The sequence below is a fragment of the Lissotriton vulgaris genome, chromosome 12 (genome assembly GCF_964263255.1).
Source record: "Lissotriton vulgaris chromosome 12, aLisVul1.2, whole genome shotgun sequence".
NCBI classification, from domain to species: domain Eukaryota; kingdom Metazoa; phylum Chordata; class Amphibia; order Caudata; family Salamandridae; genus Lissotriton; species Lissotriton vulgaris.
The window spans coordinates 515541489-515566604 of record NC_141700.1 but is presented as its reverse complement, the minus strand read 5'-3'; the positions used below and the strand labels follow the sequence as shown (position 1 = coordinate 515566604).

The window sequence follows — 25116 nt, the reverse complement described above, 5'->3', positions numbered from 1 at the left end:
CCAGTACAAAGATACAGTCAAGTTTTGTCTGCATTCGAATGTTGAGTCTTGGCTGAATAGTATGAGAAGTGGGAGACGGTTGTTTGCATATTGAGGAGCCAACCAATTATTTTGACATCCTCTGTGCAGACTTCCAGCCACGGCCAGTGCAGGTAAGAGCGGTGGGGAAGTGGGGCCGGGTGAGGGGGGATTTTGAAGAACGATGACAAGGGGAAAGTGATTATTTATTTATTTTTCCTTCATCCTCGTCCGTCGAAATCCCCCCATCACTCTTACCTGCACAGGCAGCGGTTGCAGACTACCTTACCCAATAAGCAACCTTTGACGTCAATCTACTTATTCTGGATGATTTTAATATCTGGGGTGGTACCCCGCTTTGACTTGATTCACCTTATTTTATTGATTCTTTGCCTCCTTAGGATTGTCACATACCAACTCACTCCCCAGAACATGTCCTCTACACAAGAATATCATCTTCATTCCTCAATATGTCCGGTTATACATTTAAGATTACACTCAAAGGAGTATTGTGAGGTCCCTTTTGTCTAGGCATTTTAAAATGTCAGACTGTCAGGGACTGGTGGTGGGGTGAAGAAAGTTAACAAAATATTGGATACATAGCTGGCCAAGATCGCACAGAAAGGGAGACAAAAGATTCAATTCAAAAGCTCTGCACAAAGTAACAAGAAGTCAAAGCTCAGTAAGAACAAACATTCAGAATAACTAACACCTAGGATGTGCAAGATATGCATAGAAGAACATTAACACTAAAGGGAATGTGGATAAAGCACTCAGGAGCTCCACATGGTAAGACTGAAGCTCTGGAAGTTCCTCACCCACAATTATTGTTGCAGATACTGACTGCAAATACCCACATATAGGATAAACATGCAAACGCAGGGTCTGTGGAGCTGATACCTATGCTGAGATTAGAAATGTAACATACAGACAATCACTGAGCAGGACCCCCTGTATTCCCCGACATTACCACTGGTGGGTTTACCCACAACAAGAAGAGGGTATTTTATGGCTTTGAGAGTGTGCAAATGGGTGCTCTCAGGAATGGAAATGCTGAGTGACTGCTACACAGAAGGGGTGTTCCGCACCTTAAACGCCATGGCAAATAAAATAGTTTGAAGTGGGTAGATGAGAGGAGCACTCCAGTATTTCAGTGAATTTTAACTAGGCTTAGTTACTATAAAGTTCAACATAAGCGTGCAACAGAGGTAGCACGTTTGTCCTCACCGTGCCTCAATTTAAAGTCCTAACTTGAGCGTAAGACACACTCAACCTCGTTGCACTGTTGCTATATGTGGTTCACAAATAGAACAACACTACATACTCAACGATTTTCACACAAATAAGTGAATAAACATCAGTGTGTTAGAATTGAACAAAAGTCATCAAGTTTTTACTACACAAAATTATAAACAGCATTTCAGCATTCCAAAAACATTTTAAGGCAGATTTTTGAAAACATTAATAAAGCAAACAATCACATTGATGCATCTTCTCTTGAGCCCATGCTGTCAACTTACTCGAATACAAGATATACAGGGAGTCAGACTCTACATGGCAAAGCTCTAGTGCATTGAAGGTTACTGAAGAAAGATAGGTGAAAGACGTGAAAAAGTAATAGTGAAGACCTTATCCCACACCACAGTGCGTAAAAAACGTTAAACATACTCACAATTTCCAAAGAGAAAATGGACAAAATCTTTAGGTAAAGCAAAACCTGAAGGGTGAAAGCACTACTGTTGAAAAACGTTCAACAAACCAAGGGGACGGAACTGATAAAAGCAAGCGTAAAGACAAGTACCTGAGACGCTGGATGCTTCGCAGAGTACTCGAAGTTCAAGACAACTGGAATAATCTGAGCTAAACCGATCACAGCAACCGGCAGCCTCAATCTGTTAAACAAAACCAACTATGAGCGCCGAACTCTAAAGGCTGGTGAGCTATGGGTACAAAACTCATCGATACTGGTATCTTACCTCAATCAGCGAAGCGTCACAACGAAGGACTGCTCAAGCTCACAAGCTAACCGCGTTCGGGTGATTACCGGAAGCAGCTAAACTCTGCATATCCTCCTGCGATTATAAACAGTCGAACTACGGACACTGAAAACGGACTACAGGGAACCTGTACTCGGACTCCGGTAAAAATACTCGAACGTCAACAAGACGGACTAAAACAAGACTAAACTATAATCTAAATGAGCGCTGACAATACATATGAACCCAATTTACTCCATGAATACAACGTAGCCAGTCTCCGGATAAACTAACCCAATCTAAAAAACCGACGCCATCTTGGAATGGGAAACGTGTACACACGAACTAATCGCAGGAGGATATGCAGAGTTTAGCTGCTTCCGGTAATCACCCGAACGCGGTTAGCTTGTGAGCTTGAGCAGTCCTTCGTTGTGACGCTTCGCTGATTGAGGTAAGATACCAGTATCGATGAGTTTTGTACCCATAGCTCACCAGCCTTTAGAGTTCGGCGCTCATAGTTGGTTTTGTTTAACAGATTGAGGCTGCCGGTTGCTGTGATCGGTTTAGCTCAGATTATTCCAGTTGTCTTGAACTTCGAGTACTCTGCGAAGCATCCAGCGTCTCAGGTACTTGTCTTTACACTTGCTTTTATCAGTTCCGTCCCCTTGGTTTGTTGAACGTTTTTCAACAGTAGTGCTTTCACCCTTCAGGTTTTGCTTTACCTAAAGATTTTGTCCATTTTCTCTTTGGAAATTGTGAGTATGTTTAACGTTTTTTACGCACTGTGGTGTGGGATAAGGTCTTCACTATTACTTTTTCACGTCTTTCACCTATCTTTCTTCAGTAACCTTCAATGCACTAGAGCTTTGCCATGTAGAGTCTGACTCCCTGTATATCTTGTATTCGAGTAAGTTGACAGCATGGGCTCAAGAGAAGATGCATCAATGTGATTGTTTGCTTTATTAATGTTTTCAAAAATCTGCCTTAAAATGTTTTTGGAATGCTGAAATGCTGTTTATAATTTTGTGTAGTAAAAACTTGACGACTTTTGTTCAATTCTAACACACTGATGTTTATTCACTTATTTGTGTGAAAATTGTTGAGTATGTAGTATTGTTCTATTTGTGAACCACATATAGCAACAGTGCAACGAAATAAAATAGTTTGCCTGATACACAGGTGCATCTGGAACAATAGTGAGCTCAAGTAAACATCTTGGGGGTCTGATCAATCGGAACCCCTGACCCATCATTTGTTACTGGTACTCCTCACATTCAGTAGAGGGCGCTGATGTATTTCACTGCGATATCGCATGTATCTTGCAATGATGGTTCAACAGCTGTTATCCCAGAGAACGATGGAAGGAGGGGCTCAGCAGATGACTCACTGATAAGGAGTGGGATCAGGTGACGGAACACCAGCATAAATTAACTGAGAAAACTGGGTTCGGACGTAGCTTGATAACTAATATTAGGGGTGCGTGAGCTTGAGATTTCCCAACAAGCAAATTGTGTACCCAGTTAAAGGGACAGGCGGTGGACACTAGCATGACTTCAAAGTACACATAATAATATGAAACAATGGTGAGGCATGGCTGAAGCGAGATGGTGGGAAATGCCGATCCCAAGCCAAGAACCACTCTCTCCTTACACAATGGTAAAGGGTCACTTAAGTAGTCGCAAAAGGATAGAGCAAAGGGAGGAAGTCAGAAGTAAAGAACGGTGTCGCACTGTGGTCAGTGGCAATTGGTGGAAGAACCACTTCCTCAACAGGAGAAAATGTTGGATAAGAGCTGATTAGTAAAGTACACATTTATGCTTTGGGGCATTCTGGTGCTGCTTGAAAGATGTATATTATTACCTACTCATTTTATCGACTTGAGGAGGCTAAAAGGCTAAGTGAACCTGCTGGGTTTTGAAGCCGAGACGAAGAGGTCAAACACACATTGTTGGAGTGGATGTATTAGGCCACTAAGCAACCACACCACCAACCCCACCCTACAGCCCATACATCTAGCAAGCACCAGCCAAACATGAGGTCATCGCTGAGCTATCCTCCCTTGGGCACTAGCCACTGGCAGTGCTGCTCTAATAGCCACAGTTGCCCCCTCCGGTGGAAGATAGAGCCATTATGACTTTCACCGGCTGCTTGGATCCGTGTCTGTCCTGAGTCCCAATGCGAGAAGCTCCACTGTGAAAATAATCACTGCATGCATGGCTCTGACATGCGTCGCTGAGTGTCAGATACATTTACTAGAGTCATCCTATCAGAGCAGTATGATGGAGAGGCAAGAGTCCATGGCACACAGCTGGCCCTCAGAAGTGTATGCCCTAAGCTATGCATTGCACGCTCAGGGCTATCTCTTTCATAGTATTTAGTGTACTTTATTTTTCTGGTTATGGACTTACAGAATAGAGATGCCAAGGGCGGATCTTAGTGCCCATGCACGAGCCAAGCCCTGAAAATATGTGTTATGTGAAACATACAACAAACCACCAAAAATATGATGAAGTCTCTTCACTGTTAAAAAAAGTGTATTTCTTTAACATGTGGAAGCTTTGACATTAATAGGCCACATTATAGTTCTGCATTGAGAAGTACTTATTAAAAGTGATAGTTTTGTACAACTGGGAGTCTGAACTCACATATTTATGCTTTCATACGGGATCATGAAGAAAAAAGAGTTTTGGTAAAATAAAATATTTACTTAAGATCACACAATTTAAGCAGGGAAGCCACAAATTATCCAGATTTTCTGGTTTCACTGAGTACAAATCAGCTGGTAAATGGATATCTATTTGTCTTTACTTATGATAGGCCTTTGTTTTTATCTTAGTGTATTCTGTATATTTTTAAAATATAGAGCAACATCGACCCACAGGTTTTGGAGTGATTTACATGAGCGCCAGTTACATTACACAAGGTCACATGCATTGTTTATAGGCATGGGGAGATCTAGTGATATGCCCATAATCACATGATGTTGAGCCAATGCAAGGACTTGAGCCTAGCACCCTGGTTCCCTAGTCGGCAGCTCTGGCATCCTGGGTAGCGGGATGGAGTCAGAAGCCACATGAAAGCTCGGCTTGTTATGGGTTCAAGGTTCCACCAGGACCTCGAGCTGAGCCAGAACCAGGGTTCAGGCTTGAGTCTTGCTGAGCGGTCAGTGGCTTGCCTACCTCTGTTATAGATGGTATACACTACTCCGCATATCAGCTACAAATCTGCAGAACACTACTGATGGAAGTTTGAGAACCATATACACTACAAAGAAGGCCTTCAAAACGGCAAAATTCTACAGTCTAATTTTCACACGAATGTGTATAATACTTCAAGGGCCACTAAAAGGGAAAATCACCCCAGTGGCATAGCTGGGGTGGGGGCATCACTTTTTTGGGGCACCGGTCTCCCTTGTCGCGTAAATGCCCCCGCTCGTTGCCGTCCACCAGTAGCCAGCAACCCCCCTGCATGTCGTCGTCTTCCGCCAGCACCCCCCTCCGACCCCGCCACTGGGCGGCAGATTAAGGGCTCGGCCCAGGATAAAAGACACTTCTGTCTGTAAGATTTCAAAGGGCTGCTGTGCTAGATCACGTAGCCCCTGCTGCCCAAATGCTTTAACAACTGACTACTCCCTGCCATGTACCCAGGTGATTCAGAAAAGGGGGTGGTGATGAACAGAGTGTCTGAATTAAGCAGACCACTCTTACCCAGTCCAAAGATCAGGGCTTGATCCATCACCGTTTTTTAGCTCACTGCACCATCCCAGCTCAGAACCTGGCTACATGCAAATTAGTCTGTTCCTGTCCCAGTGCATGATGGGAACAGGGCAAACCAAACTACCAAGCCAATTCTTATTCTGGGAAGGAAACAAGCTTCCGGGGACCGGTTTCTGGCATTTCATCCGTCGTCGGCCCGGCTTGCATGAATCCTGATGGTGCAATGAGCAAGGGACTCACATCTGAGTATACCCTTCCACGCTTATGGTGGACAAAATGATTCAGAAAAGGGGGTGGTGATGAGCAGAGTGTCTGAATTAAGCAGACCACTCTTACCCAGTCCAAAGATCAGGGCTTGATCCATCACCGTTTTTTAGCTCACTGCACCATCCCAGCTCAGAACCTGGCTACATGCAAATTAGTCTTTTCCTGTCCCAGTGCATGATGGGAACAGGGCAAACCAAACTACCAAGCCAATTCTTATACTGGGAAGGAAACAAGCTTCCGGGGACCGGTTTCTGGCATTTCAGCCGTCGTCGGCCCGGCTTGCTTGAATCCTGATGGTGCAATGAGCAAGGGACTCACATCTGAGTATACCCATCCACGCTTATGGTGGACAAAATGATTCAGAAAAGGGGGTGGTGATGAACAGAGTGTCTGAATTAAGCAGACCACTCTTACCCAGTCCAAAGATCAGGGCTTGATCCATCACCGTTTTTTAGCTCACTGCACAATCCCAGCTCAGAACCTGGCTACATGCAAATTAGTCTGTTCCTGTCCCAGTGCATGATGGGAACAGGGCAAACCAAACTACCGAGCCAATTCTTATACTGGGAAGGAAACAAGCTTCCGGGGACCGGTTTCTGGCATTTCAGCCGTCGTCGCCCGGCTTGCTTGAATCCTGATGGTGCAATGAGCAAGGGACTCACATCTGAGTGTACCCTTCCACGCTTATGGTGGACAAAATGATTCAGAAAAGGGGGTGGTGATGAACAGAGTGTCTGAATTAAGCAGACCACTCTTACCCAGTCCAAAGATCAGGGCTTGATCCATCACCGTTTTTTAGCTCACTGCACCATCCCAGCTCAGAACCTGGCTACATGCAAATTAGTCTGTTCCTGTCCCAGTGCATGATGGGAACAGGGCAAACCAAACTACCAAGCCAATTCTTATACTGGGAAGGAAACAAGCTTCCGGGGCTGTAATGCCAGAAACCGGTCCCCGGAAGCTGTTTCCTTTCCAGTTAAAGAATTGGCTTGGTAGTTTGGTCTGCCCTGTTCCCATGATGCACTGGGCCAGGGACAGACTAATTTGCATGTGGCCAGGTTCTGAGCTGGGATGGTGCAGTGAGCTAAAAAACGGTGATGGATCAAGCCCGGATCTGTTGACTGGGTAGGAGTGCTCTGCTTAATTCAGATACTCTGTCCATCACCACCCCCTTACCTGAATCGTTTTGTCCACCATAAGCGTGAAAGGGTATGCTCAGACATGAGTCCCTTGCTCACTGCACCATCAGGATTCAAGCAAGCCGGGCCGAAGACGGCTGTAATGCCAGAAACCGGTCCCCGGAAGCTTGTTTCTTTTCCAGTTAAAAAATTGGCTTGGTAGTTTGGTCTGCCCTGTTCCCATGATGCACTGGGCCAGGGACAGACTAATTTGCATGTGGCCAGGTTCTGAGCTGGGATGGTGCAGTGAGCTAAAAAACGGTGATGGATCAAGCCCGGATCTGTTGACTGGGTAGGAGTGCTCTGCTTAATTCAGATACTCTGTCCATCACCACCCCCTTACCTGAATCGTTTTGTCCACCATAAGCGTGGAAGGGTATGCTCAGACATGAGTCCCTTGCTCACTGCACCATCAGGATTCAAGCAAGCCGGGCCGAAGACGGCTGTAATGCCAGAAACCGGTCCCCGGAAGCTTGTTTCCTTTCCAGTTAAAGAATTGGCTTGGTAGTTTGGTCTGCCCTGTTCCCATGATGCACTGGGCCAGGGACAGACTAATTTGCATGTGGCCAGGTTCTGAGCTGGGATGGTGCATTGAGCTAAAAAAACGGTGATGGATCAAGCCCGGATCTGTTGACTGGGTAGAAGTGCTCTGCTTAATTCAGATACTCTGTCCATCACCACCCCCTTACCTGAATTATTATATACCCAGGTGAGCACTCGCCACTTGTGACCGAATGGACTGGCAAAGCTAGATATGACTGATCTAAATGCAAAATATGATTGAGCGGGCTGTTCAACCCCATACACCCCTCAATAGCATTCCCCTGACAGTGTAACTGTTTACATGCAACCTACCTTACACCATGTAGATTGAATATAATTGCCAGAACCGATGACAAAGTATGCCCCGCAGCCATGCCTCTGATGCAATTCTTTTGCATAGTGTGTGAAGGTGCCCAGGAATTCTTCGTTTTTGGACTCAAGCAACTGGCAAGTTGGAAAGGACTTATAAAGCGATAATCTATATAATGCTGAGATCTGTTTGCTGGGCCTCTATCCTCACCTCAAAGCTAAAAAAAAGAAAGTATCTTATTTCTGGACCTGGTTTTCGTACTCTCTAGGACGGCCATAGGGATGCATTTGCAGTCACTGGACGGCCCCCAACACATGGAAAAGAGAAGTGGGCGGTGGCTGAAGGCTCCACCCTGAGAGGTGAGGAACGTAGGGGATTGCGTAGGAACCCCCTGCGGAATTCAAGATGTACCATGTGGCTGTGTTTGTGATTGGAGCTGCGCAGGATGCGCGCGAGCAGGAGGACAGTCGATGATGGGGAGTCCTCCTTTCTTCTCCGCCCCATCCCCAACAGACCCCTCCCCACCCGTGGGCGCTGGCTGAAGGTTCCACCCTGAGAGGCGAGGAACGTAGGGGATTGCGTAGGAACCCCCTGCGGAATTCTAGATGTAACATGTGGCTGTGTTTGTGATTGGAGCTGCGCAGGATGCGCGCGAGCAGGAGGACAGTCGATGATGGGGAGTCCTCCTTTCTTCTCCGCCCCATCCCCAACAGACCCCTCCCCACCCGTGGGCGCTGGCTGAAGGTTCCACCCTGAGAGGCGAGGAACGTAGGGGATTGCGTAGGAACCCCCTGCGGAATTCTAGATGTAACATGTGGCTGTGTTTGTGATTGGAGCTGCGCAGGATGCGCGCGAGCAGGAGGACAGTCGATGATGGGGAGTCCTCCTTTCTTCTCCGCCCCATCCCCAACAGACCCCTCCCCACCCCACGCTGCTCCTTTGGGTGTGGCTGTGAGTTTGGGTTGCCTTCCCTCAGATCGGAGCATGCCAAAAACGAGCAACCAATAGAATGAGCCTTACAGAGTAATATATTAGCTTAATTTTTCTTTCAACATGTTAATTGTTTTCACAATGTTTTCCACTGTAGACAATATATATATACTCAAATGTTGAGTACCGATGATTCGTCATATAGTTTAGTGCCTTATATAAATGTGAGTGATCATGTCAGCTTATAGTCAAAATCAATATGACCAAATGTGTGACTGTAAATGTAAAAAGATGTAACCGAGTTGTTAAAACACAATAAAAATAATAATAAAAAAGACAATACTCAAAGTGGGCAAACAACGCCACCAAGGTTGTCAACGGTGCACACAAATCCTGGCAAGCACAAGGGAACATGTAATGCAACAGCAACAAGGTTTAAGAACTAAAATACACAACCATAATAGACAAGGAGCTAAAGAGGAGTCCTTAGTAGGCAAGAAACGAAAGCAAAGAAAACCGAGGCAAGGAGTAAGTAAACAACCATACCAGGAAATTGGAAGCTAAAGCAGTAGGAAAAAGAAGGTGGCAGACTAAAACTGGAGCGAAGGGAAAGAAAGGTCGGAGCTAAGAAAAAGGTAACCACAGTAAAAGAGAATGTTCATAGATCATGGATGCGCTAAAATTGGGCTGGCTCAGGAATCAAGGATCAAGGTAGCACTGTCAGATTGCACCTAATTCCTGTTCTATTGCGACTACTGACGATCATTGGGACTTAGTGCTCCATGTCGCTTTGTCTACTAAAGTCATATCTCCTGTTCCCTTTATTGGATGCTTCTCATTTTGGTGCCATTTTGCTAATTAAATTGTATTTTATCTTCTCATTCGATTTGGGATTTTTATTTTTTCGCATTTTGACTTAAATACTGTTTTAGTACTTCACAAATACTTTACACATTGACTCAAAGTTAAGCCTGTATGTCCTGTGCCATAAATACCAGATTGTTGAGCTCAGGTTGATTTAGTAACTTTAAAAGTTCACCTTGACGAGGATTGTGATTTTTATTTGAGGTGTGTACTTACCCCCTCAACTAATAACCACATTTCTTCCACTCCTAATTCAGTGGCATGCCCTCCTCTTCTAGTGTTTGTCCCTCCCTGGAGCTTAGCCTCATTACCATCCTTTTGATTGGCTTATTTGTATTCTTCTGCTGCTCACTTTTGGTGACAACGTTTTTTTTGGTTAAGCACTCCATGAGGTTGAATGTGTTTTTCACCTCTCTCTCTGTGCTTCTCCCTCGCTATACTACTGTTGCTCTCTCCCTCATGTGCTGCTTTTCCCTTTGCTCCTCCGTTGCCCTCCTCACCCATTTTTACTGATTTACTGATGTATGTGGCATCTCCCATCTTGGAATGGTAAAACCAACCAGCAACAATGGTCACCTCATGGCGCCTTCCTTTTTATGCCATTGTGGTGCAGTATCGTAACAGGTCTGTTCCCCCAAACCCATTAAGATTATGTTTTTAGCAATGTGGATAAGTATGCAACATGTGGGTGTTTTGTGCCACTACTTTTAACATAATCTTTGAAAAGGACTGGCCTGATGGCTCCAGAAGGAGAAGACCATACCTCCTCCCACACATTGAAGAAGCGTAAGGAGACAAGGTAGCAACTGAAGCCATCAACTTCTTTGAGGTCAAGCATTTCGAATGGGAATCTTCTTGCAGATCTTGCATTGACAGGGTATGATGGGATTGCGTGGCGTCGTTTTTAAGTGGCAGTCCACCAGACAGCACAGCTGTCAGATTTGCTAAAGACATCTTGGGGACATTTAGAAAGGTGGCCTAGGAATGCATTCTGCTTGTTGATTGTCATTGGCTTTGCAGTTTATAACTCACATTTACTTGCTTTCTATTTGCTGGCTCTATTTGTTCTAGGCTGTCCAGCTTGAGTTTGTCTCTTCCCTTGCCCAAACCTTGTTTACTGAATCCTTCTGAGATCTCACTTTCTATAAACAGGCCTTTAAATCTTGTTCTTATCTTGTCATATTTTCTGTGTAATTAAACACAAAGGTAAAATGTCAGGCTCCTTCTTCTGAGGGAGTTTGGTGTTTACTTTTATTTCTGTGACTTCAAAGTGAGAGCGTTTCTAGGAAAGCAAGAGGAATACAGGTTACCCCCCCCTGCAAGGAGCCCGCTCGTGCCCTTTCTGTTCTCCATTTTATAAGGCTGTAACATAACCCTTAAAACAGGCCTGCAGTGAGGAGGTGCACACATTTTCCGTGGCAACAAAAATTCATGTTGAGGTTCTTATATCAAAACTGTTGGCTTTTGCTTACTGTGACCCTCTAGTGAATGTTTAATTATCTTTCTGTTACAGTTAGTGAGTACCAAAACCTTTTATTAATAACACACATTGCTAAGCCAAAAGGTGTAGCCTACACAACTACACCTAATGAGCAATAGCCTCAGTATGTGCAACACCTGCAGTAGCACTGTGCCATAAAAATCTAGAACACACAGATTTCTGCTTTCCAGAAAACTACAAGCAGGAAGCTGGCAACAACTTTATCATTTATACTACAGCCTTAAACATCCTGCCTATGTCAAAACATAGTTTTTATACTATTTGGTGGATGCGTGTGTTGTCAACAATGAAATAGGTGAACATGTTCCACTGAAACAACAACGGCCTACCACTAGGGCTGGCTTTAGCACTGCTGACGTCTGGTGAGACACTCAATGCCTCTCTACTCTACTCTGCACCATTCCACTCTATGCCTCTCTACTGTACATCCCTCCACTCTACACCAATCCACTCAATTCTACTCTAAACTGCAACATTGAATTATATGCCACTACTATATGCTACTGCACTATACCCTGCGCTACACCACTTCACTCTCCTCTGAAACAATCTACTCTATGCTACTTCACTCTACTCTGAAATAATCTACTCTACTCTGCACCATTCTACTCCTCACCATTTTACTCAATTCACTGTAATCTGCATCACTTCACTCCACTCCAATCAATTATGCACCACTGCATTGCACACCTCTGCACTCTACATCACTCTGCCCTACACCACTGCACTCTACGCCACTCTACACTGGAGCACTATACCCTAAAACAATCTACGCCATTGTATTCTACGCTAATGCACTCTACTCTGCACCACTAGACTTTAAGACACTTCACTATACATCAATTTACTCAACACCACTTTACTCAAAACCAATGCACTCTCCGCCAATCTAACCTGCACAATTGTATTTTATTTCACTTCACTCTAGGCTACTCTACGACACTACACTCTACTATGCTCCACTCTGACTCTCTACTCCATTAAACTCTATGACAATTTACTGCACTCTACTTTATGCCACTATTCAACACGACTCCACTCTCAGACGTTCTATGAAGCTCCCTCCATGCCACTCTACTCCATTTTATTCTGCAACACACTACTCCACGCCACTTTATGCCATGCCGCTCAACTCTATGGCACTAAACTCCACTCTATGCCATTTAACTCTCCTACACTACTCTGCTCCATGCCACTCCACTCTGCGACAATCTACTATGAGCCATTCCATTCTACTCTGCTGTACGCCACTCAACTCCACGCTAAGCAACATCCTCTACACCACTCCACCCTGCTCTACACCACTTCACAACACTATGCCACTCCACGACACTCTACTGCACTCTAACACTCTACGCAACTCAAGTGTACTCCACTTTACACTATTCCATAACACTCCACTCTACTCCACTTTACAACACTCCACGCCACTCTCCTTTACTCCACTACTGCTGAATAGAAGCCACGTTGATGTGCAACGGCTAACACTTATTATAAAAGTCAATGGCTCTTGCTTAGGCAGGACCTATTGGCTTTGCAAATGCTTGTTCTTTTTTTCAGACGTCCCTATCCTCTCTGTGTATGAGTTTAGCTGCATTCACTGGCTTCACCCTATCTTCATACCTTATAGGTACCCACAGAATAATTTGTGTGAGAGGGATTGAATGAAACCTTATTGATACCCTCTTCCTCAAGGCTAATAACAATTACCCATAACTCTAGTCTCTCAATGTCTGTATGCTTTGCTATGTTTCGGACAGCCTTGTCATGTCTCACTCATTCCTCAGGACAAATACTTGGGGTCAGCCCCTTTTGTACATGATTATGATTGGTATATAACAAAAGAATATCACCTTGTTCCTCTACTTGGTGTTGAAGCTTGGGTCTTTTTCCTCAGTAGTGAGCTCCTTCTGCGTCCATCCTCTGGGGAGGTGGGGGAGACATTCATTCTGCATATCCTTATATGTTGCTCAAATCCCAAACTCTACTATCTCCACTTCCACAGTGGTAGAAGTCGACACTTCACCTTTGTAGCCACATTTATCGTACCTTGGGAGGGCCAGTAGAGTCCCATAGGTAGATGAGTGGGACCAGCATTACCCACTGTGGGGATTTGCCATAGGTTACATTTCTTTGGCATTGCTTAAAGAATTGTTTTCCGATCCTCGTAATGGACACCATCAACATTTGTTGCCTCATCACTTTTTACCAAACAAAGTTATAGCACTTAAAGTGATCAGTAAATGATCGTGTATATTATGAATATTCTGCAGGATATTCACAGGACAGATATGTAGGGTTTCTCTTCCTTGACTGAAAAAAATGCATACCTTCTTTTCTTTTTGTGAATATTGTTTCTCGAAACAACTCTTCTCATTGACAGTTGTCTCGTTAGGTTGCTGCTTAATGGAAAAAATGCAATAATCAAAAAAGTAGGGAGAAGGGTAGAAGGTCCATTCATTACCCCAGTATCAGCAATTTAAGTAATCAAAAGAAGAATGGACACTTGGTACTACTTAACCATTGGTTAAGTTGGGACACTCTCATAAACGCGGTGTTGTTCGTGCGGTGTATCTCTTTCTTCCGCCCCTCACTCGCGTTGTGGCATTTATCATTGAGTGTTCCAACAACGTGCTGTATGCCAAGCCTCAACCCGAGGCAACCTCTGGCACAAGTAGCAGTGTCCAGAGATAAAAATGCATGAAAAAGGGGCACCCAAAAGAAAGGTTTGTAAAAAACATATACTACACTGTAGTTCATAAGGTATAAGGAGATTCATTAACACGACCTCCAGTGATACCGCAATTTCTATTTTTAATAACAATACCTCACCTATTTTTCATTAAAAACCTACCACGGGTGAAGTATATGTTTTTTACAAACCTTTCTTTTGGGTGCCCCTTTTTCATGCATTTTTATCTCTGGACACTGCTACTTGTGCCAGAGGTTGCCTCGGGTTGAGGCTTGGCATACAGCACGTTGTTGGAACACTCAATGATAAATGCCACAACGCGAGTGAGGGGCGGAAGAAAGAGATACACCGCACGAACAACACCGCGTTTATGAGAGTGTCCCAACTTAACCAATGGTTAAGTAGTACCAAGTGTCCATTCTTCTTTTGATTACTTTAATGGAAAAAATGGCCACCATAGTCTACATGAAACTGAATTTGAAGGCAATCCAGACTTACTTCCTTATGTGGTATGACATCCTTTAAGTTATGAAGATCCCTAAAGTTAGTTACTGGACCTTCCATTGGTCCCCCGTCATAGGATAATGATTGGTTTCCTAATTTATTCTCTGATATAGCTATTGTTCCAGGGAGAAGAAATCACTGTCAGTATTCAGGAAAATGACTAGAAAAAAATGGTATTCTTGACATAATATTACATTTTTTTAAGATATGAATAATGCACTTACATTTTTTATCAGTTGAACTGTAAACAGATGTCATGGTTCAAATTTTGAACAAGTATGCAATATCAAGTATAATTAAGGCAGACAAGCGAAACATCAGGGTTGCATATCTGCTTATGATATTGCAAGAGAAAATCAATTACAAATTACCTATTGCTGGCAAAGGAAGCATACTTATTAAACAATTTTTCACAAGGGAGATGACGCAGAGCATACTTTAAGTCAATCAATTGCAGGTTATGTCAAGTAAATATGAATTGCAATGTTATAGTACTATTATTAGATTTCATATGCTACAGTTAAACTTCACAAACTCAAGCTACAATATATTAGATAAGTGAATTCAGATGCCCAATTTACTCACAGTTTCACAAAATCTCTAAAGCATACAAAAATTGAGGAATAAAGTTGAAAGCAGATTTAAAACTAGTATAGGGATCAATGTTACACTAACTTCAGTTACAAACTGTTGGGTATTTTAGTGGCTACATGCTGGATAAAACCATATTTCCTTTCATTGGAATGGCAGTAGTAGGAATTTGTAGTGTTTGAAATTAAAGTTGTGTTATTATTTTGAGAAGGCAACTATAAAACTATAACTCTCAGAAAGAAATCTCAAGTTCAGGGAAATCTGGTCCACTGAATTTTTATAACTAAATTCACTTTGATTCAATATATCTGTGGCAGGACTATACTAACTTAATATCCTATTATGTGCTTGTAGTAGATACAGAACATTATGAGAATATTGCCTGTCAAAGGCGCTGGAGTTATATACAAAATCCAGTTTATTTTTCTCAACCAACAAATAAAAAAGTTCTACAAGTGCCTTCATTAAGAGAGTTTAACTTCGTGATTCTACATCTATGCCACAGCATTTTAAACAGGCATTGGCAAATTCAATAGGTCTTGTCTATGCGAGAGTGGCTGGCTTTGGCAATGTCTTTTAGCGATGTTGTACACTAGGGTGGCTGCTATTCAGCATGGCTGAACGTTAGTGGCATGAGTGGGGTAGATTGGATGGGGAGGATTGGGGTAGAGTGGAATGGGATAGATTGGAATAGAGTAGAGTGGGGTTGATTGGTTTAGAGTGGAGGGGGGTACAGTGGTGTAGAGTTGAATGGGGTAGATTGTAGTGGGGGACTTTGGGGTACAGTGAGATAGATTGGGTTGGGGTAGATTGGGGTAGCTTGTACTGGAGTAGAGTGCAGTAGATTGGAGTGGGGTAGATTGGAGTGGACTTGGGTGGAGTGGGTACATTGGAGTGGGCTAGATTGGTGTGAAGTGAGGTGGATTGGAGTGGAGTGGGGTAGATTTGAGTGGAGTTGGTGAGTAGGTGGGGTAGATTGGTGTGTAATAGATAGGTGTGGAGTACATCGGGTAGATTGGGGTAGAAAGGAGTGAGGTATATTGAGGTAGACTGGAGTGAAGTGGGGTAGAATGAGGAAAAAATGAGTGGGTAAGAGTGTAGTGGAATAGGGTAGGTTGGAGTGGGGTAGATTGGAGTGGAGTGTGGTAGAGTGGTGTGAGAAAGATTAGGCTGGGGTGTGGTGGAGTAGATTGGAGGGGTGGACTGGGGTACAGTGGGATCGATTGGAGTGGAGTAAGTTGGAATTGAGAGGATTGTTCTAGATTGGAGTGAGGTAAATTGAATGTGGTTGGGATGGAGTGGGTAACATTGATGTGGCGTGGTGTAGATTAGAGTATAGTGCAGTAGATTGGATTGGGGTAGAGTGGAGTGTGGTAGTTGGGGTAGAGTGGAGTGTGGTAGATTGGGTAGAGTGGAGTGTGGTAGATTGGGCATAGTGGACTGGGGTAGATTTGGGTACAGTGGACTGGGGTACATTGGATTGGAGTAGAGTGGGTAGATTGGGTGAATTAAAGTGAGGCAGATTGTAGTGGAGTAGGGTAGATAGGGGTGGGGTAGAGTAGAGTGGTGTAGCATGGAGAGGAGTGCTGTATATTGGTTTGGAGTGGAGTGAGGTGCATTGGGGTAAATTGGAGTGGGATAGAGTGGAGTTGGGTAGAATAGAGAGGAGTGGGGTGCAATGTAATTGTAATTGCACATTGGGTAATGGGGTACATTGAGTGGTTTAGAGTAGGGTAGATTGGAATCTAATGGGGTAGACTGAAGTAGTATGGTGTAGATTGAAGTGGGATAGATTGGAGTGAGGTAGATCGACTGGGGTACAGTGGAATGGGGTAGAGTTGGGTGCTGTTGATTGGAGTTTGGTATATTGGAGTGGAGTGAAGTGGGGTAGATTGGGGTCAAGTGGTGTGGGGGGGTGTGGGGTAGATTGGAGTGGAGCGGAGTACATTGGGTGAAGAGGGGTAGATTAAAGTTGAGTGGATTGAGGTAGATTGGAGTGAATTGAGGTAGATCTGGTTGACATAAATTGGAGTAGAGTGGGTTAGAATGGAGTAAAGAGGGGTAGATTGGAGTGGGGTAAGTAGTATGGAGTGGTGTGGAGTTGTGTGAAGTGTCATTGAGTGTATTATAATGGAGGGGTGTAGAGTAGAGTGGAATGTCATAGAATGGTGTAGAGTGGAAGGGCACAGAGTGGAGGAGAGTGTTGTAAAGTGGAGTGGTGTAAAGTGGAGTGGTGCAGAGTAGAGTGTTATAGAGTGGAGTAGTGTAAAGTGGAGTGGCATAGTGAGGAGTATGCATGGTGCGATAGCTCACTACCATTATAGACAACACAGTTTTGATTGAAATAACCATTACATTTGGACCGATATACAGTTTTACTGCGTACATACGATATGTGGAAATGTCATCACCTAGTGTACTGATGGGTTTTGCTCTTATTAAAATATTTGACAGAATTAAAAAAAAGCTTCATTTCTACTTTCCTAATTTTGATATATCAGCACAGTTCATTTTTTTTAAAAACAATTTAATTTTTTTCCACAAGAGGAGCATTATTTGATTTTAAAAAGCAATACAATTAGATAATAAATTACATATATTTCATTCAGTTAATGTGGTTTCGAAATTAATTAAATTCAGACCACTGCTTAAAATTCAATTCACAGTTTCCTGACAAAATATAATTCTAATATAAACAGTTTCTCAGAAAAGAAAAAGGCTTTTAACTGAATGTCTATCTGGCATTTTGATATGGACTGCCTAGAGGCTAGGAAGTCCTTGCTTGTAACTATCCCACAATGGGGTGCCTATATATGGGCCACCCTTCTCCCTACCCTTCTGGCCCTCGCGTTGGAGCAGATTACTCTCCAGATGGAATATTGAGAGTAACCTCGACGGCCATTGAGATGTGGGAGGATCTGGATTGAGCCAGGCTGTAGCAATACAGATTCGGGCTACCGCCATGGCCACAAAAAAAAAAAATTACATTCAGTATCCCCTGTATTATTATCTACCACTAAAAGCATGAGCCAGGGAGAAAAGGGATGACCCGGGCCTCTTTGCACAGGCCAAAGAGACCCAGGTTATCCCTTTCTTGAGAGAATCCAGCAGCGGGCAATTAGAAAACACATGTCCAAGATCTGCCTCCTGGCTGCCACAAGGCTGGCACCTTGCTCCTGTATTCCTCCCCCAGCTAGCTGTTCAGGCCGGAGTGTGGTAGAGATTTACAGCGTCTTATAATGCTGAGCCTGCAACCCTGCTAACAACAACAAGGATTGCCCGAGTTGCAGTGATTCCCAAAAACTTTCACACTAAATCTCCGACCTTCACTCCCAGTTCTCTGATTGCTTTTCAAGGTCATCTGGCATACACCCGATTAAACACTCATAAATGTGACTCATCGTACACCCTCTAGACCGCAAGATTCTCCACTAAGAGCAACTTCTTTACCCCAACAATTCGTCTATCACTTTTTAAAAAAGAAAATCCCTTTGTTCTAACCCATATTATGATTGTAACTCCCCAAAAGGTTTTAACTGACTTTAAACAAAAACACCTCCAAGCTTCTCAACTCCAAACGCTTCTTACTTAGTACAATGTTGATCATGAAAAATTACTGGGAACATCTGGGATCGCCAAAGAGTGTAATAACTAACGCCCAATACCGATCTTCTTTTTAACCTGTGCTCAGATCTTGAATGTAGCGTGGACTGTCTTAAATGTCACTTTTTTGAAATTGCTTGGCTCAACCATCATTAAGAAGCATGCATTGGCCTTCACCCCTATTGACAGTTCATAGATGGAGGGCATCTCCTCTACCACCAGGGACGGTGCCTCCATCAGAGTATGTGGCCATTGCACCACTTATGATATTGCCCGAACCCCTATTATTGTAAGCAAAGTAAATTAAATTAATTAAAGTGTACTGTTTACGTTCTGCCTGTAGCAGTCAAACTTTGCCCAGGGCCAACTGCATAATAGAGGCTGAGGTGGGTCCTAAAGCCAGTGCAGGCCTGAGGGAGGTGGGTCTTGCTTAAAATTTGATTTGACAGACTGACACTCGTTAGAGGCACCACTCCTCCTTGTCCTAGGCACCAGGGGTACCATTTACTAGGGATTTACAGAGGGTGCTAAAGGTTTTGCTAATTTGGGAACCAATTGTACAGTTTTGGGAAAGAGATCAGGCACTCTGGATCTGGTTAGCAGGAACTCAGTGCACTACCAATGAAAATCCCATCAAATACCAGGCAAAAAGTGGGGGTGACCATTTCAAAAGAGGGCACTTTCCTACAAATAGCCCTAAAAAAGTATAGAATGTTGGGCAAGAACAGCATATAACTTATATTACACCGCCCAAATTATACACTTGCCTAACATCACTTTTAACTTTCTGTAGAACTGGAGACGGGTTTAACTTGACTATCTATTTGATTTAGCTGAAATGTTAATCCACAGATAAACTGCATGGTTGACTATGCGACTGCCCTCTAGTTAAATCCAGTCATTGATTACTATATTCTGTCTGAGTGTGGGCCACGGTAATCCTATGTCACTCGATCAAAAGCTTTTTCGGCATCAAGAAGTATCAGAGGCATGGGATCACCTGCTACTCTTGTCTTATCAAACAGGGCAATTGCTCATCTAGTGTGATCGTGGTGCCTCTACCAGGCATAAAACTGCGCTGCCAGGAAGAGACCAATTTCCCAATAAATTGACTTAAGCGGAGGCTAATATATTGGCATGTAACTTAGCATTGCTATTTATCAATGCTATATGTCTATAAGATCCAGGTTCCAGTGGTAACTCCCCTTTCTTCTTAAATACCACCATATTCGTGGATACCCAAGAAGCTAGAGCCTGAAGCCCCCCTTGTACTTCCATAAGAACATTGCCTAAATTCACCTCTTAGACAGAGTAAAAAACGAAAGAAAGTTCCAGTGGAATGTTATCTGGGCCCACCACCTTTCCAGATGGTAATATATTAAGTGGCTCTTTAATTTCTTCTGCATCAAAGGGGTCATCTAGGGGTGCCTGATCCTCTGTATTTAACCTACATCCAATAATAGGGTTAAAGAAATGAAACATTTCAATCTCAGAGTGGACTTCCTCCGCTTGATACAGCTCCCTATAAAATTCCTTGAACACTCCCAAAATTGCATACGGACTGGTAACCACTTGACCTCCCTTCTCTCTTATCTCATGTATATACTCTCCCACTACCTTTTGCCTTGTCCGGAGTGCCAAAAGGTTTCCCACCCTTTCACTGTATTCATAGCACTCAGCCCTGTGTGTTAAATATTTCTCAGCTGCCTTACCTAATAATAGGTTTGATCAACGTTATCCTATGGAGTATCGCCTGCAATTCAACCCCTTCTGCAGCGGCTTCAACAAGCTGTGCCTCCATGTCGATTAGGTCTTTACATTTGTCGATTAGTAACTGAGACAGAGTCCTCAGTCTATTTAGGCTAAAACTAAGGGTCTCACCCCCCACTTATGCTAGATTTCAATGTGTCCAAAACCACTTCATCAGGAGCGCCAAGTCTGTTGACCTCAATAAAGGTAGGAATCCATTTATTCATATGATTAACATAGTTGGCATTAGGCAACAGCCCCTTCAAATTGTCAAGTCTGCGTACGCCCTTTGCCAGCCAAAGATGGAATTTCAGTTATATGGGTATCTTTATCCCTCTGACTAAAAACGAGGTTAAAAAATAATCCAGTCTGACATGCTTCTTAAGCGGACCCAAAAAAAGGTATGGTCTGGATCTGATGTTTATAACCTTTTACAGATATCCACCAACCCATGATTCATTTTGAGTTGCTGACCTGCTAAAAAGACCAGAGGCTTCCTTCCCACATAATATCCAGCTGCTGGCAAGCCTGGACCACTTTCTATGTGTATGTTCAGACCTCCACACACTATTATAGAAGTATCCTGAGAAGCCAATTTGAGATTTATGAGATCCAGTACTGACGGATCGTCTAGATTAGATACATAAATGAACCAGATCGTAACCACTACACCGGCATGCTGACACTCAACTAAGGCCCATCGACTATATTTATCGAAAGTTTACGTTCCAATTCACAGACATCTCTACATGCCAAGATTGCTACCCCCTAGTAGTAGTTCTCTGTGTAACAGAAGCCAGCAAAGCATATCCCAGAGCTTTCAAAAGATCTCTCCTTGCTCCCTCTATTTGTGTCCCTTGAATGCAAATTATGTCTGCTCTTAATAATTTCAGACCTTCTGCCACATAATGATCATTAATTGAAACCAGGAATCATATTGGCTCTTTTTTGCATTTTTTCTTATCTCCTCTTGTTTTACCATCCTCCACCCTCAGCCCACCCTTTAGAAAACCCAACTTTTTGTGTGGTGGAAAATAACATCTCACAGCCTGTTTTTTTTCACACGGGTACTCTGCAGGATGGATTGTCACATACTTTCTCCCACTTTGAAGTCAGCGAAAGAAAAGTAAACACCAAGTTCCCTAGGAATGCAGAGCCTGATATTTGAGCTCTGACTTTGGATGCACAGCAAATGTGACAAAATAAGAACAAGATTTAAAGCCCTGTTTCCAGAAAAGGGAGTTCTCGAAAGAATACAGTCATCAAGGCATTCTCACGGGAGGGACAAACTCATGCTGCACAGCATAAAGCAAAGCAAATAAAGCCAGCAAATAGAAAGCAAGAAAAAGTGAGTGACAAACCACAAAGCGAATGGGAAAAATGGGCGGAATGCATTCCCAGGGAAGTTTTCAGAATGTCCACAAGAAATCTTAGGTAAAAAAACAGACAGCTGCACTGTCTGGTAGTCTTCGATCCCTGTGTTTGTTCAACGTTCTGACTAGAACTCCTATTATTTCGTGAGAGTTACATTATGCTTGCTCCCACCAAACCTCATGTCCAGCAACAGCCGGACGATAAAAACAACTAATTCTGGTATTCGCTGAGAATTTCTTCATTGGCTTGCTACTTTGCAGTTTGAGAATAAAAAATTAATCCCCTGCTTTCTTTGTGGACCATGTTGTTATTCTGTAGCCAACATAATTCAGAGAACAAAGATTGTATATTCCAGCATTCACTGAGAAGTTACCCTCGTGACCCGTGTACCTCTTACATTTGGAATTAATAGGTTTTAAAAAGAAGGCATGCCTGCAAGCATTAATGTTCCTTCCTCACAGCAGGTCTGCCATACATATTTATCTGCTCTCTGACTGGTGTAAAATAAAGTTTGTGAGATTCTTTGATGACCAATGTGGTTTCTGTGTAGCCTGTGTGAGTTTCCTTTTATTCTATGAAACATAACATAATCTCTCTTTTCCCACCCAGGCTCCGATTATGACTGTTACTCTGTGAATGGAGATGCAGATGGTGATGGGCAGGTGGAGTTTGACAAGTCTTCTACCATCCCTCGCAACAGCAACATTGCTCAGAACTACAGGCGCATGATCCAAACCAAGCGCCCGGCCTCTACTGCTGGACTACCAACTGGAGGTTCTTTGCCAGGGGCTACCAGCAGCTCCACCCCTGGCGTGGCTACTATCCGCCGCACACCATCGACCAAGCCTTCAGTTCGACGTACGTTATCAAATGCAGGTCCAATCCCAATTCGGCCACCAATTGTCCCTGTCAAGACCCCCACTGTGCCAGACTCTCCAGGCTACACTGGACCCACTCGAGTGGGTAGCGAAGAGTGTGTATTCTACACTGATGAGGGGTCTCCTAGCAGCCTGGATTTTACCAAGGCATCACCCAAGAGGTTAAGCCTGCCCAACACAGCCTGGGGCAGTAATGCAATGGAGATGTCTGTATATGCTAGCGGGCCACACCATTCGACAGATGAGGAGGATCAGCAGCTGGCAGCTAACCGGCATAGCTTAGTGGAGAAGATTGGCGAGTTGGTGGCCAGCGCCCATGCCCTTGGGGAAGGGCAGTTTCCTTACCCCACTGCACTTTCTGCACCTGGGGCCACTCCAACCCCACCAATGTCAGCTGACCCAGCATCTGAAGAGCCACCTGCAGAAGATATGCTAGTGGCCATCCGTCGTGGGGTACGGCTGCGCAGGACCATCACTAATGACAGGTCGGCACCCCGGATCTTGTGATGAAATCCCACTTTGCCCCATCCCTCCACTCTTTCAACATCAGCAGAGCTACGGAATGGCAAAGGGAAACGTCTGAATTTAGCAGGATCTGAGTGTGTCAGTCCAAGGAAGACAAGGAACCCAACATGAAGACACTTTATGACTACAGGCAAAGAAGGACTTCAGAGTTTAATAAATGCAACCTTGCAGAAGTCTTTTAATGAACTTTCTTTGGCGAGGGGAGTGAAAAGTTGTTGAACTTGGCAAAGTGCCTCTTTTGTACTCCCCACCGAACGTCACTCCTACTCCGCTCAACTCCCATATTGTGTGCCTCATGAGCACCAACTGTGCCAGAGACCAACCTTCTTCTGCACTGCAGGAGGTGGGGAAAGAAGGGAGTGGGCACTTGGAGACTGGACACGAAACCAAGTAGCACAGAAACTGACAAAAAGAAAGAAGACAGACACACACTACACAACTAAAATTGTGGGACGCTCGCTACTGAAGCCCTAAAAGCAGAGCTTCTGTTATTAAAAAAAAATTGTTTTTGAGACAGTTGGTATATTTTTTATTTCACAAACAGGAAACATGTCTGTGCTAAAACAACTTCGCTTCTGCTCTTTCCTCACCACGGATGCCAACTTTCCTGCTTATCACACATAAGACAATGATACCTTGTAATTTTACAGTAGTGACAGTGCCTCCCCAAAATGGTTACATTTTCCAGTGAAGGATTGAGCCAAAAGAAAAGATTAAGTATGCGTTCAGCAGGGTCTGCTTCCTCTCCTGTGGTGGATACAGATATGCCTGAAGACTGCCCTAGCAATGTTTTGGATAAAGCCTGGAAGAGTGGCCAGCTGCTGTGTGAGACATTGGGATAATTTCAAGTTCTGTGGTATCCCTACCATTTAGTTTCTCTTCATCCTCTTCTTTCAGTCTTGATCCTCTCCCACTTCCACCCCTCTTCCTCTTCTTACTGTTGATTTGATACTTCATCTTTGGATGAGGTACACTTAAAAAAATTAGAACATGACGAAGGTGACTCATTGGGTGCATTGCCTCCAGAAGCCACGCATGATTCTTTTATAGCAGAGCTTTGAGAACGTACCTCACCACCACAATCCCAACACGTGTGTTCCTCTTGGTCCTTGGCTATGGCCAGAGTCGTATTCTAGGTAGTTTCAAATATCCTTCAGGCCCACACACTGGCCGTTGCAGGATAGCCCAACTGGCAGTGCCTCACTGCCCGAAAGGCTAGTCCAACACTGGGTTAGATGCATCAGCAAAGAGGGATGCCTCACGAAAGGATGCCAGGAGAGTCCCTGCATGCCTCATAAAAGAACCACAATCAAAAAATAGGGTAGGGTCCCCAGATAGCAAGCAAGGCCTGGTTAAAAAAAGAATTCTGTACATTTCAGAACCCTGAGGAGATGATCCTCAAACCACACAGAGTTACTTCATGAAAGGGTATATTTAACACCCAGCAGGGGTGTCTTTATTATTGGGTACCCCAAACACTCATGAAAGGGGTCTACAAACAGTAAGGAGTGTCCAGTGAAAGGGTCCTTCAAGCACCTTATTACTGTAGGCTCACCCACAGGATTCACCAAAACATGCACATCTTCCCCAGGCGGCCAGAGGGACTCCGATGATGTCATATGATCATGCTTGCAAGCATGTGCCTACCTCTGCTGCTTGGAAAGGGGATGTTGCTGTTTTTTAAATTCTATCTGATGTACCAAATGATCAGTCTGTTTTAATTTGACGAGAAGTAATCTTGAAATAGTCCATCAGTAAATTGACACTTTTCTGAGGGTGACCTTGTTGTGACACAAAAAACAGAATACCTCTTTCTAGTGTTCTGCGTTGTATCTGGCCATAGCAAATAAGGAGACTCCTCGAGAAAAATGGGTGTGGCTAGAGAGGGGAATCACAA

The 25116-nt window shown here is 43.8% G+C and overlaps 1 protein-coding gene across 7 annotated transcripts in view; it reads left to right on the top strand.

Moving 5' to 3' along the window:
- The window catches only part of MTSS2 (MTSS I-BAR domain containing 2), a 320542-nt gene extending 296006 nt beyond the window's left edge, over positions 1 to 24536 (top strand). For 6 of the 7 annotated variants that reach the window (XM_086945292.1, XM_086945291.1, XM_086945287.1 and 3 more), the window contains one exon: positions 22426 to 24530. In XM_086945292.1, the coding sequence (XP_086801418.1) occupies positions 22426 to 23201 (776 nt within the window). In that variant the 3' untranslated portion in view covers positions 23202 to 24530. Of the gene's footprint in view, positions 1 to 22425 lie in introns of all 7 variants that reach the window. The other variant, XM_086945290.1, reaches the window with a different exon arrangement.
- The last annotated feature ends 580 nt before the right edge of the window (positions 24537 to 25116 follow it).